The sequence below is a fragment of the Syngnathus scovelli genome, chromosome 6 (assembly GCF_024217435.2).
Source record: "Syngnathus scovelli strain Florida chromosome 6, RoL_Ssco_1.2, whole genome shotgun sequence".
NCBI lineage: Eukaryota > Metazoa > Chordata > Actinopteri > Syngnathiformes > Syngnathidae > Syngnathus > Syngnathus scovelli.
The window spans coordinates 19,506,234-19,522,277 of NC_090852.1; the positions used below are offsets into that span (position 1 = coordinate 19,506,234).

General features: G+C 42.8%; 2 protein-coding genes across 10 annotated transcripts in view; both read left to right on the forward strand.

The window, feature by feature from the left end:
* skor1b (SKI family transcriptional corepressor 1b) overlaps nucleotides 1–16,044 on the forward strand; it is a 47,399-nt gene that overhangs the window by 9,321 nt on the left and 22,034 nt on the right. For 7 of the 9 annotated variants that reach the window (XM_068651138.1, XM_049724142.1, XM_068651142.1 and 4 more), the window contains one exon: nucleotides 8,396–8,481. The gene's annotated coding sequence lies outside the window, so the exon portion shown is untranslated. Of the gene's footprint in view, nucleotides 1–485; nucleotides 567–3,880; nucleotides 4,764–8,395; nucleotides 8,482–16,044 lie in introns of those variants that run through there. The other 2 variants (XM_068651137.1, XM_068651140.1) reach the window with 2 other exon arrangements.
* c6h15orf61 (chromosome 6 C15orf61 homolog) lies at nucleotides 4,726–5,728 on the forward strand. Its single transcript, XM_049724163.2, has 2 exons — nucleotides 4,726–5,361; nucleotides 5,452–5,728. The coding sequence occupies exons 1-2, from the start codon at nucleotides 5,019–5,021 to the stop codon at nucleotides 5,577–5,579; spliced, it is 471 nt and encodes a 156-aa protein (XP_049580120.1). The 5' UTR covers nucleotides 4,726–5,018; the 3' UTR covers nucleotides 5,580–5,728.

Sequence of the window (16,044 nt, forward strand, 5' to 3'; positions counted from 1 at the left end):
GGCGGCCATTTTGCCACTTGCTGTTGACTGCCAATGACATCACAGGTGTCAGGTCACAACCAATCACAGCTCACCAGTTTCCTGAAGCCGAGTTTGACGTGAGACCTGGCGACTGTGATGTCAATTGTGAATTTTGCTGCATAACTCATATTGCGCAATATTAATCAGAATGCCATGTTTCGACTTGTGCACATACAGCATATTATTTTTGGAGTTGACTTCCCTTTAATGCCTAGATTACACCATTACAGTAGAGTGCCGTGCACAACATGTATTTATTTGCCTACTCAATTATCTGTCATTGGTTAAAAAAATACATCAGTACCAATTCGCTGTCCTTCACTCGTCGTCCATATTCCAAAAGCCTCTCCTGGGTAACAAGTATAACCCTCTGTGTTTGCTCAGGGGTGATGTTTTGGATGCCATTACACTCTTAGACCAATTTAACATATTCTCCTTCCCTCGTTGTTTGTTCCATCTCCAAGGCGTGGGCCAAGCTGTGCTGACCCAGTCTCAGTGGGGCAAGGTTAGCTTTCAGAGATCCAGTTCATGCAACGGGTCAGAAGGTGAGAACGTGCAAGGAGGCTCCATGTGATGGATGCAGTTTAGAGCATTGCAACACGTGGTGTCAAATTGTTCCATTTCACTATATTGCAGAAGCGGATCAATGTTTAGGCAAGATCAGGGAGGCATTTGAGCAGATAGGGGAGGGGGCCTCTCGTACAACCCCCCTGGGATGTGGGGAGAGGCAAGTCAAACAGTGTGCGCAGAGAGCAAATGTGTCACATGACCCTCTAATAAACTGTCAGCCTTTATTGTGTCGATACACCAATTCCACCATTTAAGGCGTGCCCTTTGACCTTACAATGCCGGGCGTTTCGATCCCCCCCCCGCCCCATCTTTCAGACTATAGGTCATTCTAGAGTGATCTACCCCAGAATGTCCTGTCATTGGTTAACCGACGGAAAATTGTTTTTGCCACGGGATCCCAATCTCATTTATCACAATTAAGTTTTGCCGAAAGCTGCTTGATTTACAACGGTGGAAATGCGCTGCTTTATGATGGTTTAACCTTTGCTCCCATCAGCACGTGACTGCACTGACCGTCTATTGATCCGCAATCTGTAAAATGAAATGCTTTGTTTTTATCGTCCGACCGTTAAGACTGGAAAAGGGCACGTGCACGGGGAAATAATGGCTTGTGGCTATTAGAATGGATACTCATTCAAAAGTCACAATACATTTTTTTTAATTTTTTTTATATATTTTTCTATTTCAGCCCGGTCTGTAACTCAAGTGGGCTTTTTCGTAAAACCACAATTTTAATACTGGAGTGCCTTTTAGTCATCTAAAGGACACAGTGAGAGGTTGTTTTTTATGCACCTCTGAAAAGCCAAGCATTATTTTATTTTTTTATGGTGGATCTTACTGTGAATCGATTTGTTTCGTTTCACCCACACGGTCTTTCGATGTCTCAGTTGAAATGAAGGCAAAGCTAGCCGCTAGAGGGTAGTATCGAATTTAACAGATGTTAACACAATGACGAAAGCGGTATTGAGACAATGTCATTTAATCGTTAAATAATTATTTTTTGCTTTGTCACGTGGCTTTTTCTGGCTTAACAAGGAAATGGTCAATTAAAACTCAGAGTTCATTGGTATTAATGTCTCACTGAGAGTATTGATCATTATTATGTTTGTAAAGGTGTATTAGATACTCCAATTGTATTGGATAATCATTAAAATGTTGTAAAGAGGATATGATGACACTCTTAAAATCAAATTTCAATTTTTAGTGGCTTTTTTTTTTTTTCTTCCCGCCCTTCAATTTTCAATGGGATCCACTGACAGCATAATTAAAAGGCAGGCCGTAAACGCTACATGACACAATGGAGGCAGCCGTATTAAAAAGGCATGGCTGTGAATTGGGCGCCGAGCCACATGGGCAAACCTGTCTGGATTTAAACATCAATTTAGATTCAAACCTGTTGCCGAAAGCTGCATACTTTATTTGATGGGAAGAATTGGGTCACATATGTTTGCCCTTGCGCGGTCGTTCCTCACATTGTGGAGCGACGGGGGGCTCAGCTGCAGCATCGGGCTTTTTAATGAAAATCCCAGGCAATAGAACACAGGTACAATCCAGACTTACATTTCCCACAGCTTTGTTAGGAGCAACAATGGGAGATTTTTAGTGAGTGGAGTGGACGTGCGCTGTCCAGTTTGGCCCTTTCTCAAGGATCCATCCGCCTGATGTTGAGAAGCGACGGTCCACGGTCACGCTTTGCCCAAGTGATGTCTTGCGATCACTTTTAGGATTCATATCCACTTATATTCTGTATATTCATTCTTATATTTTCTATAAGCTTTTCGGAGGTAATTCAGCAGACTAGGTTACCACGTTGATGATTTTTACCAAGCAGATTGACTTACAGATTGGATTTTGGCAAGAATTAGGCCATTCCTATCATCTATCCAAGTGGCTGAAATTATTATAGATTTTCGCTTTAAGTTTTAAATGTCCGTGCGGCATTAAATTGCAAATAAATAAATAAATAAACAATAGGAAAGTTAAATGAGAATCAGTAAGTGCAGCCCCGAGCCGATGGATCCATCATCATTTGAGACCATTACACAGCGTCACGATTATTCCAAGTAGAACATATATGGCAATAGTGAAGATGAAGTGAGCCGGTCCGAGTCGCTTTGGACTTCTGACAAGCGGCCATTTGCATTTACTGGCAGGAGTGTTTACTTTGACAAATAGGAACAGCCAAAGGAGGCAGCTGACTGCCATTTAGTTATTAACAACTCCTTCACTGGTGATTTATTTGCCACGTTTAGAGAGAGGGCATAGCTATTAGGATATTACAGGGAAAATTAGGCCTGTTTAAGGAGGAGACCACGACCGTACCTGACCCCTTAATCTACATCTAATGATGCCATTAAGCATACATGCATACGCACTTATGGGAAGCTCGCATCAGACACCAGCCTACCAAACTGGCTCAGGGCAAACCGTGTCCACGTATATGCGGTGAAGGATCGACTTGGTGAGTCCACGACTGACCCCCTCCATACGTGTCAAGCCTTCTTCTGTTTAACTTGAAAGGCACTAGAAGGACTAACAGATTTATCATCCACCTCGATTTGAATGTGAAAAGTATATTTGACCCAATCATGAACCAAACAACTGCAGGCTAAGACTTTGGAGATTAACAAACTAATAAGTAGGCAACTGCAGTAATCACAAAGATAGATCAGTGCTTTGCTCTTCATTTTGGTTAAATACAACTAAATACTGTAATTACGCAAAGAGCCCAATTGGTGTTTAGGTGCTGACTTCATTATCATTTTGATAGATGAGTCTAAATAATCAACACATTAATAATTCATGGCGGTTTCATTATGCATGCTTATGCATGCCTGAACACCTCATCAACCTGGTGCCAGGCCTTGAAACAATGGACGTCTTTTATTAGCACTACGCTGGAGTTTACGCGCGTTAATCTGCAACTTGTGTTATTTGAGCAAACATTCATTTAGTGGTGGCACGCCGCCTCAGACCAGCAGTTGAATGGCCGCCGTGGTTAATGGTTTTAGCCGTAGCCATCATTAGGGGCCTGCATATTACAAACACAATTAAGTCCCTGTTGGACACTTATTGTTGCTGTGTGCGGCACATGCGGCTGACAAGAGCAGAGTTATTGGCTCCCATCTCCTGTGCTCGCTCACCCAGGCTTAGGCCGACGCTTTTGGTCTTCTCCCGAAGGTGCTGGAAAACCTGCAACATTGTTATCCTCTTGAGCCTTGACAGTTTTAAGTAATCAGCGTATCCATTGTTATTTATATCACATACAGAGCAGAGAGGTAAAAGCAACCTGAATCGTTTCTTCGATTGCCGTGGTACAATGAAAGCCGTCTTGTATTTGGCACATTTCTGGAACATTAATTGCTCCTCCCAGCGGTTAATTAAGAAAGGCCCAACAATTTAGCACATGTGCCCCGACACTCATCATGTTCACTAATCATACAGCCTCTCCAAACTCAGCAGTGACCCTGAGGACACATCTGCAGAGTACAACCACCAACCATGTCACCATTTTACCACTTAACACAGCGTACAATGCATGTGACACACCTGAACCCTTCAACGAATGTGTTTTTTGGAGGTTCCTCAAAAATAAATAGCCCCCTTTTAGCAATTTGGTGGGGGTATGTTTTTTCTAACATCATATGGCATTTTTTTTCCCACGTCAATGTTATTCAGTATGAAATAACTACCGGTCTTGAAATTTGATTGGCATTTTACAAAAGTAAACAACTCAAAATGTATTTTTATATGACCAAAATGTTTTTTTTTTTGCTTAATATTTAAGAAATGTAATTGTTATAAATCTGTGAGACCATAAATTACTTCATGTAGAGGAGGAGTAATGTGTTGATCATGTCTTATTTTGGATTTTTTAAAAATTCATTAAGTTCACTAATAATATCCATCCATTTTCTATACTAGAAACGTAATTGATGTTAGGTGAGTTTTTTTAAAATTTACAAATAAAACCTTTCACGCTATGCGCCGTCCATCTATGACATTTGTTTTCTATTTTATTCTATTTCTTAGACACCCATTTGTATTAGTAATAGTAGTAGTATTGATATTATTACTAGTACTAATTAATTAAATTAGTTGTTTTTGTTTTGTTTGAGTTCCGCCGCCTTGGTTTCCAGCCGGACGACTGTAATGTGAGCACCCATTTACTGGTACGTAGCTGCAAATGCTCCTAAGGTCATCTCTCCATTTTCATATTTAATGTGCTTTAAAGACTAACATATTCACACAGTACACTTGTAACCTATGTCTTTGTGCATGTAATGATGTTTAAGTAGCGTGTGTCCTTTTCACGGGAGGCTCATGTGTGCTAGCCTCCACTTTTTAAAGAGACAGTAGCTCATCACTACCGTTCTTCATTCTGAAGTTCTCAAGCTATTTAAAATAGAAATAAAAAAGTACAAGTGATGAGGGAGCTTTTGAAAAAAGTGCACAATGCCTTGTTAAAAGTTGCGCTGTTTCCGAGCACTTTTGGCAAATCAAGACCTCGTCCTGCCGCCTCGGAGGTGCTCACCTGCCACCTGGAGCAGCGAAAGCTCCCACCGTGGACTTCTTACTGTGTCCGCTACGCTGCCGTCCACAATGACCAATTTGGACTGTCCAACTTCAATTGGAGCGTTCGAGGAGCGAACTACCACATACTGAGAACAGGATGCTTTCCATTCATTAAGTACCACTGCACCAAAGCACCAGAACAGAACCTGGACTTCGAGGACAGATTTTTCACTATCCTCAAAGTTATCAATCTAGGTCAGTATTCAATATGTTATATATCTGTTATCAATCAATACTACTCTTTATTAAACAATACGGCAGTAAACACTGTGTGTTGCGTTGCAGGTATTCCCTGTCTGGCTTATGGAATCGGTTGCTGGATGGTTGTCGGTGCTGCAGAAACAGTCCGGACAAGCGTCGGCCCTGTCAAAGTTTATTTTGCTTACAAGGAAGACGAAGGTGCTCAGTATTGAGCCCAAAAACAAACAATATTCCAGTGCAAGACTGTAATTTGTCTTATTTACTTTTACGAAGGAAAAGCTCCAGTGGACATATTGACACGAGTGTCATTCTGTGTCTCAAGTGGTCCTTGTGTTAAATTATTAAAGATTTCAAGTTTCAATGGAAGAGTCGCTCATGCATGTTATCACGCTGACACACAACACTAACAGTGTTTATTTAGAGAGTACTCTTAATATTAAAAATGGATGAACAATTTGCGCCAAAATAGATATTCGGTCGTAGTAACATTTTATGCTTTTACTTTTAATCAAGTGACCGCATTGCTTTATGGTCCCTGTACAGTGAAAAGAAATATCTTGTAAATTTGACACAAGTATTTTGTAAACAAATCTGAATGATTAAAAAAAAAAAAAAGACATAGTATGAAGAATGCCTTTTTCAAACCGTCATTGCCCTAGTTTCTGTTCAAAGAATTTGTTTTTGCTTGAAGCACAATAGCAATCAGAACATGTGGGAACATCAACAATTAGGTGAGTCATTTTGTGTTCACTTAATATGAAATTTTGTTCGTGTGTGCGCTTGTGTACCCACTTCATTTTACAAGGCCGAAGCAAAAATCCAAATAACCTCTGTTCATTTATTTTAAAGTAAATTAGTGATCAGCCTCCATGCAGCAGCTAGTCAATCGTGTTGCTGTGACAAGACAGCTGTGATAAAATAGGTTTTAATCACCAAAGTGTTGGTTGTGTGTCGGCGGACACGTGCGTGTCTTCCTTCAGGCCTTCCTCAGCCTTTGATTTCTGGTAATGTGCTTTGCTGACGGGGCAGTCGCTTACCTTCTGCTGCACACTTGAGAGAGGCGGCGGCCTGACAAAGTGACATATTGATTTCCTCACCTCTCTGCGTCTCCTCCTAATAGCATTTATCAGCAACCTCAATTTTCTGGCTTTGGCCACTTCATTTTCAGCCACAATGAGGACGAAGGTATCATTTCTTGTCGTACATGTTAATCAATGTAGCCTTTTGACCCTTTCTTTGCACCAGGAGGCTGCAAAATAGCTGACATGCCTCTTTGAGTTTGATACTTGCTCACTCGACTGGCTCATTGATTGAAATACTAAAAAAGTGTTGAATATTATTTACCGTGCTGGGAGTAGAGGAAGTTTTTTGCTGGACTTGCAGTATCAATGTTACAATTTGTACATAAATCCAGTTTTTTCTTCTTTTTTTCTTTAAACTAAACCAACAGTCATTGCGTTCTGTAAGCGTAAAAAGCAGGATGAAAGAGAATTTCACGTTTGGTCATCTCCTGATATGGAAATATTGAAAAATGGAGGTACTTGCGATTGAGTATTCAAAAGCGGTTCAGTTAAAATAGCTTCAAACTGTTTCCCTGATTGTATTTGTTTCAACGGGTTAAGACATTCTACTGTCCAACTGTTGCATGTGTTGGTTGTTGGTTGTTACGTAGCTTTCGTTGCAATCATCAAATGTCAAAACCTCATCTATGATTCACAGGTAAAATCCCCCTTAACAGCGCGATGACACCACACTATCTTAATCATTCTAATTGCCTTGAACAAGGAGCGTTTACTGAAATGTGATCGGCGGTATTGGACTACACCGTTCGTTTGCAACCTTTCATCAGGACTCAAAGTGTGTATGGGGAATGCTCAGGCAAGCATGTCTTAATTACTCATTGACCCTTTGACCCCTCAGCCGCATTGATGCGGCCGTATGGCCAGACGCAAACGTGTGGGGTTGCAGCTGGCCGCCGCCCGCTCGCTGAAATCTAAACTGCGGTGCATGCCGGTGAGCTGTAGTTTTTCTTTTTTTTTTTGCAGGGTTTCACGTCCTGAGCCGTTCTGAGACTCTCTCCCCAAATGAAGTATATTTGTCTACATTTAGCAGGAGATGAATGCCTTTTAATAGCCACGCTCGTCTAATGCTGTTATGAAGTGGCTGAATTACCCAACACGCTCGACTCAAGTGCTAATGAACAAAGAATTAAAGCCTCCGTGCCAAGTTTAATTGCGTGCAGATGCCGCTAATATATTTTGTCAAGGTGAAATCTTTAAGTACTTGTTCTGTTGAGGATTTTGGTAAGTAAGGCAAAACAAATGCTGAAATTGCATGCTGCGGCAATGTGTTTAACAATTTAATTAGATACGTTATGTGGTTTAAAGAAAAAAAAAAGTCTTGGTCACCAACCTGAATAGTTGCGGCTTGCTAAATGAATTATTGAAAAGGGAAAGTTGTGCCCCCCCCCCAACCCAACCCCTCTTGTCATCTAGACGTATGGCTTGGCAGAAACAATTATTGTGCGAATAACCCCTGCAGCTAACACTTGCACAGTTATCACAACGAAGCTTCCGGATGGACGGACGGACGGCATTGTCGCCACGCTTGCTCCGTTTCCAGCAGGGGTTCCTGTCGTGTCATGCCGAGGATCACAAAGGTGTCATCGCTCGTCATAACGTTCAGAATGATGGCACCGTCCGTCCCAATTTGAATAGAAACCCAAAACTCATTATGTTTCCACGACAAACATTTCCACTAGATGGACATATGTGAGAGCAAAGCAATTTGGTTCAGGCAGTCGTCATTGTTTTTGATTACAGTCTTGGTGGTTTTCCATTTTGTTGGGCAGCAAAAAATCAATTGTGGTGCATTTCGATACTTCATAGTTGATGTCATTTTGGGGTTTTATTCCATGCAATAAATAAAAACGATACATTTACGATTATAGAAATTCATTCACTGGTCAATAAGATTCGGCAATCAAAGCATAATCCATTCTGATTGAGAATAAACTTTTTGTTTGCAGGTATACAAGGTGCATTGCCAGTTTTTGGATGGATCTCCTCGGTGACCTCGTGAGCTTGGGAAAGAGGAGAAACCAAATCAGATCGGGTGAGTAGGAAAGTTGCTTCTTCTCACCCAGGAAGTGTCAGATGCTCAGAGCAGTGAACCAAGCAAACGCCGCAGGAGCTTTTTGTTGATCCACCGTTGTCGCTCTTGAGCATGTAAACAATATCAAGATCCTTTTTATTTCTTCATAACAAAGTTGATCATTTTGTTTTGATCTTATCTATACTTAATGCTTACTCTGTTGACATTAAGAGTGTAATGACCTTTAATAGTTTTTCTACGACTTATTCCTCAGGGTTAAATGAACTATTCATTTTGTCTTCTATATTATGCAGTATTTAAAGTTTCAGCTCATTTCAAAAGAGACGCCCTTCATAACCGCGGCGCCCCCCCGGGCCGTCTTTTACCCCCCACCGGCTTGCAGTCAGGCAGGCAGGCAGGCTCCTCTCGTCACGGGCTCCGCTTGATCAGTTTCCCTGACTTAAAATTGAAGTTGTCTTGAATATTTATTGATTTGCAAAGAAACGCCACAAGCGCTGTGTTTGCTTAATTGATGTCATTTGTTACTTTCCGTCACGTTTCTCAACGCGGATGGGCTCTAAATCCAACCAGGTGGTTAAAGCAGATGAAGAAAATACCACGTCGGTCGATTTGTGCCGGAAACGGGATTTACACGAAATACACGGCTAGGTATGCTGCGCGCAAACATCGCAATGGAATAAATCAATTGGGTTTGGGAGAAATGCTTCGCATGATACAGCGTGATCTGCAATCTCTCTGCAAATGAGCTGCGCTCCCTTGTAATGGTTTCCGCTCCTCGTGGGAGGCGGCCGTCTCGGAAAAGCTGCTGATTGAGGGAGAAATGTAATACAGGTGTAAAGCGCACTTGATAGAGGTCTTACACGGGGGTTATGCATTTTAACACTGATATACATACTCTTACATATTTGTCAATGAATATTGAATTTGCTGGGTCGACTCTTTTGGGGCCCGCCGAGATTTGCGGCTTACTGCCAGGGCGTTGTTAATTCTGGCAGCCAGGGTGGCTATTATGTTGAATTAATAGGAATTAAGGCTTTAAATTGGTTAAGTAAGCACTTCATTAATCTTGGGTGGATTGCTGTGCGGAGCCGAGCGGCTTTCTTTATAGGCCGCCCCTTGATGTTCACAATAAAGAGCTACATTAGATGGACTGGAGATAGAAAGAAGGCCGATGCCAATCACACGCCCTTGGTTTGTTTTCCATGATAACGTCCAGACATCTGTCCACTCTCTGTTTGTATTCTAAATTGCTTGTCGTCTTTAGGAGATGGATCCGGATTGATTGCTTTCAATATCGTGTCCACACGACATTTGACGATTTGGTCAAACAAATCGAGCCGCGGGTTTTAGCATTGAGAGCTTTTGCTTGTCTTCAGAGTGAATGAGTTGTGAAGTACGCTCGGTCTGCAGAGGAAGCAGACTATTAAAAAAGGCTCGTCATTTCATCATCTTTCCTTCGGTCCAAACGGCTCGGAAGGAAACGCCAGCCTCGGTCGATGCCCTTTCCTCATCAGAAGTGGACTAATTACATTGCAGCCCGCTAATGATGATGAGGGTGCGGCAGAAGTAAGAGTTTCCCCTGAGGCTGAAGAATAGCATGACTTCTCCAACCTTCTGTACTTATTGTCCAACAAAGAGGGAATTCACTTACTTCAGCGCTTCAGAAAAGTGGATAATTGTGCTCGCGATCGATAAACTAACCGAGCGGAAAGTGTTGCCGTCCGTCCGTGTGCAGGGCTGGCCAAAATTGCCGCTTTGAGTTTTTGCCCATTATCGGCACGGTGCGACGGTTGACGCCATCTTTACGTGTTGGCTTGATATCGCTACGACGGGATGAGCCGTATTGTTTGCGCCCGGCCTCGAGTGACATGGCTGGAGGGCAGAGAGGGATAGAACCCCGAGAGAGGTGACAGTGATAAATAGCCCTTTTAATAACATCTGCCCCACTTGGCCGTCTAGTCAAAGTCGGTGTCCTCTGTGTATTTATGCCCATGTTTATTTATGCAGCCATAGCATGCAGAAAATCAACACCGCGGGGGTACAATCATTCTTTTTTTTTTTTTTTTCACGGTGGGGGAGTAGATCAGTTTCATATACAAATAAGCTCATGTTAAATGCAGTGTGTGCTAGTGTTATAAAAAAGAGGATTCAAATGTTCCTATTATTGTTTGTTTTTGAAAAGAAGGCATCCGCTGATCTGCTCTCCCTCAATATGCACACATTTAAAAATGACTGTCTCGCTCGTCGTATGACTGAAGTCGGAGACCTTTTGTCTGTGGAAATATGACCGGAGGCCTGCACGCTTGAATATGTAGCAGGCAGGCTGTAGATCAGAGATGTCACAGCCTCTTCCCGGAGGGCCGCAGCCAGTCTGTTCTCACCCCGACCGGTTCCCTTCCCTTTAATTGGTTCAATTAGTTAAGTATCCATATACATGATCGGGGTATGCATTTTTCACGACTCCTCTTAACGCTCCGTTTAAAGAGAACAACTTCCGGCTATGATTTGCCATTTGGATGAATGTCAAGGAGGCTAAATGATGGCGCTAATTGAGTAATTAAAAGCAGATGCCGGAGCAAGAGCCAACAGCATCCAGTGGAAAGACTTTGCCCTCCGGAAATCCGAGGGTGTTTTTGACACCCCTGTTATGTATGCTTATCCCAGAGGTGCCTCTATTATAACTACAGTTTCACCCTTGTGATTATTCACTTGAAGTCTTTGCTATTGAACCAAAAATGCCGTTTGATGCTATTTTGACCAGGGCAAATGGTGTGGAAAAGGAAAGCCCATCACGCTGCCTAATGGCCAGGAGTCGGAGGCAAAGCGCGACTCTACCTATCATTCTTACCCCCCGCTGTCCTGTGGTGGGACACCAGCGCTCTCCGCAAGATTCTGCGGAGGGAGATGATGTTACGTTGAAAGTAATTAACATTGGAATTGAGCCAGTAATGGGAATCGGCGGGCCATCAAATCACAAAGGCGCACGGTGTATTTCCGTGCTTCTGACAGCCGAGGTGATTGGAGTCTTGCCGGAAGGCTTTACAAAGTGCCGATCAATAAATAACAATTCTCCTATTATGGGGAAAAAAAAAAAATGCTCTTTGCTTGCAGAGATAATTCCAAGTAGGGAGGTTTGTGTAATTAAGTCTTTTGCTTTGATATTCTCTTGCTGAGCTACTTGTCTGACTTTTGAACATCCACTCCGAGGAGGGACGAAGATCTTTTGAAGCTAGGGAACTCGAAATCCATTTTTTTTCCAGAGCGACGCGTACTTGGCTTTGTCGTCGCCGATGCCATTTCATCTCGACCCCTTTTAGAGTTCAGCATCCATTTTGAAGTCTGCTAACAAGTCTTTTTTCCATTACTACACACGTGTGCCTTTGCAGAATTGACTGACCGCGTTATTTGGAATCACGTTTAGCTAGAGTATCGATACGAGGTATCGCTATCAAGCCCCGCCATATTTTAGAGTGTAGGGCACATGTGGTATTAAAAGAAAATAAATAAATGAATAGATAGATAGATAGATAGATAGATAGATAGATAGATAGATAGATAGATAGATAGATAGATAGATAGATAGATAGATAGATAGATAGATAGATAGATAGATAGATAGATAGATAGATAGATAGATAGATAGATAGATAGATAGATAGATAGATAGATAGATAGATAGATAGATAGATAAAAATTGGACATCGAGTAAGTCCTCCCCAGCAGTAGTTGGCGCTATAATGCTGCATCTTGACGCGCCAAAAAGAATGGTCTTTGCATTTTTTTTGTTTTTGTCATTGTGTTGAATTAAACTTTATAAATCAAAGTACTAGAAGTATCGGGACTCGGATAGGACTCAAAGAGCGATGACTTGAGTAGAAACGTATGGAACATCCCTACATTTAACAATCAGCTTTCTTTTCATGGTCATTAAACGTTTCCCCACCGATTCACACGTGAGAAGGAGGAATTAAATGATGATAATGGGGGGGAAAAAAGTGAGGAGACTTGATGACAAATCTCATTGTAATACATCTCTGGACCACTAGCGTGGCTAATGAACTTAGTAATTACTCATCAGTGGTTGGGAGGCTTTTTGCCGGGGCGATGAGAGCAGTGGCTGCTGGGAGCCACAGGAATGAAACAACAGGCAACAATCAACACAGTGTCTGCACAACAATCAATCACGCCTGTCAGCCGCTTAACACTCACAATAATTTGTTGTTGTTCTCCACAAATGACTACACCTTGTAAAATGTAGCTAACACCACAATCCCAAAGCCAGTCGTGATTTGGATTTTTCTTCCAAAAGTCTCACTCCACTCTGTCCATCTCGGTCTGTCCGTCTTTAGGAAATTCATTTGAAGTGTTAACTTTATCATTTGAATTAGTGTGCCTTATAGTCTGAAGAGAAAAAAGTCAATTGTCTGTTCAAGATTCGTTCAAGATTCGTTCAAGATTCAAGATTCAGATGACTTGAAACGGCCTCAGCCAGCCTCTTTTGTCCCGAATGATCCGTTGTGTCTTTCCGAGCCTTCCATGAACCCGTGGTGATATTTAAATACGAGTCAGAGCGGCTTGGTGAGTAACACTGGACTATTCACAGATGCTCCTCTCTGCCGAGCGCTAAATAAATCACGTTTCTTAATTCCCAGAGCCACATCTCAATCATTCTCCTTGCTAATTTGAGACTCACCCTCATTTCATTTTTAAACGATTCATTTTTGGCAAATTTGTAAATGGCCCCGTTGTGTTGGTGTGTGTGTGTGTGTGTGCGCGCTACAATTTAGTCAATTACTCTTTCAGCCGGCAGGACTCCCGGGACCCCGGAACATACACCGCCTGGAGGTACCATCTCAATAATTGTTTCAGAAAAGTTGGGAATGAATTGCTAACGCTCTGTTCCACTTATTGAAATGTCAATTGGAGCCAAGCCAGCCTCCCCCTTCATAGAACGATAAGAATGCCACCCATCTTTCTGCTTTCTAACCATTGCTAACACAATAGAAGGCACTTTAATATCCTCCAAATTCAAAAGTGTCCAATGAATGCTCCCGCTGGAATAATGCAACAAGATAGGAGTATATTTCTATTCAAACTCCGGTTAATAGACTAAAGCGCCTTTCTGTGAAATCCTTTACTGTTATTGCACCTAAGCGCTAATTAGCCGCTGAAAATTAAGACATATTATTCATCCAAAGGAAGTTTTCATGGGTACTAATTAAAACAAGAGTCTTTTTTTTCTGGAATCAAACGGTGTGACCTGTACACCTCAATTAATGAAGTTATTATTAACCAGTTTGGCAGATCTGGATCTCGCTCCATTGAAAGTAAAACATTCCAAATCTGTTTCTCCTTGTGGTTTTTTTTTTTTTTTTTTTGCCACAAGGTTCGCCACCCGTGCCCTGAGCCAATTAACCTGTACTGATGAGCCTTGTGGCTAATTAATTAGAGAGAAGTGATTCATGTTGCTCTCAGGTAAGCAGGCCTATTTATGAATATTTACACGTCACCCATCACTTCTTCCCAGTTGACACAATTAAGATTGAAAAATATGCAAAATTGAGGTAAGATTCAATCAGTATTATTATTTTGCTTTGGTATTTTACTGGATTTAACCTTTGCTAGATCTTTTTAATTAAAATTGGCAGAATCCAGATTTTTTTTTTTTTTTTTTAATGAACAGACACTTCATAAGGTACACCTGTAAGCTTGCTTGAATTGTTGACAAACGGACCAATCCCAACATGAAGCCGAAACTATTGACATGACGAGCGTGTGTTTCGACAATAAGCGTGCCACGGCGTGAGCGTGAGCGTGGCTGTTGGTCTGTTCTGATTACTGGATGTCTGATTCCGCACTTGTGTGTGTGTGTGTGTGTAAGACCTTCAGCTCTATTGTATAATTAACTTTTGCCTGCGCCCATCAGCTCCCATTCCAGACTCGATGTGTCCGTGGCGGCGGCGGCGGCGGCGGCGGCGAGTGTTCCGGGCAAGCGGCTTGCCATTCAGTATGTATTAAGCTGTCAGAGCAGGCCTCTCTCCCAAGCCGCCTGTCTTGGCTGAACAAGGCAGCCTATTAACTCCTATTGACTGTGACACACATGTCCCTCCAAAATGAGCGGTTCCGTATTGATTTTCACCCAGCGCTGCTCACTTCCCCCTTTCATAGCGCCGAGGGTGAGATCTTTATCCTGACTGATTGTGTATGTTGGTGGTATCGCAATTGCCATTTCGGGGGCCCCCTCCCCTCCCCTCCCTCGTATGCAGTCGAGTCTCAATGAGACAATTAAAAGGACCGGCCCCCCCCTCGGTGTAACACCTCGGTCAAACGGAGCGGCAGACCCGAAGTCTCCCGCTCGTTTAATGCGGCAGCCGACACAAAACGTGACAGCTCGCTCTCTCTCCCCCCCCCCCCCCTCCCCCCCTCCTCAACGCCGCCTCACGATCAATGCAGCTGAATAGAAGGGTGCCATAACCCCTCAGTGAGACGCTTCTCCTGCGGCTCCTGCCTAAATGAACTCTGACAGCACGTATCGATGTCATATCAAGCCCCGCCATTGAGAGAAAAATGATTATCTGCCGCTGGAATCTGTTATCGACACGCTGCGGAATAGCTTCCCTCGCCCAGGGGATTTATTGATACAGTTTATGGCGTATAAATATTTATCTAATATGTGTCTGAAATAGATTTGTCTAGTTTAGCTGTACAGATTCTAGTGGCGGGCCGCGGAGGGCCATCAGCGTGGTGGCCTGTCAACCGTAACGCCGCCGCCGCCGCTCCGCTCCCTTCCCCTCCCCTGCCGCCTTGTTCGCTTTTTACAGGCAGCGTGAAATTGCTTGGTCTGCTTGAGATTCCGTCTCCGAGCTAATAGTCAAACATGTTGTAATTACATTTTATTGCCTCTTACTCTACAAAGTGGAAATGGCTTCGCCGCGGTCATCGTCCTGTAAATGCGCGTCGACTTGACCGTCGCTAGAGACGTTTGCAAAATGAAAGTCACGACTGTATTAGAAGAATTTTAAAAGTGAAATAAACGTGTGAATCTTGCAGTAGCTACAATCAAATGAAACATTCCAAGCAACCAAATCCATTTTGGCGTATTGATCTCTAGCGACACACGTGTTTTCTTGGCACGTAAAACTTGACCTTTCCTTTTTTAGTTAGTTCCTCATATATAAGATGACTGTGGCAAATGTTTTATGTTGAACTAATGGCAGCAACAGGAGCAAATACTTTTCCCCATCACGGGCCAAACATGACATGCGTCATTGTTGCATGATATGGATTTTCGCTCCAGCACGCCACGCCACTGACTTTTTCTCCCGGGTGATGCACGAGCGCTGCGGCGCGAACGTGACAGGCAGTCGCAGGTCAAATACGGCCGCGTCCCATCCTCCGCTGTGTCTCTATTCCAGTCGGACGGCCCTTTGGCTGACTTATTGACCAGCTCTCATGCTCGTTACTCAACAGAGGAGTGGTTTGCTGTGATTGATACCATGACGCCTCTGCAAATCCTATCTGTGGCTGTAAAGCCATGAGTGGGTTTCATTAATGGCCTCTGCT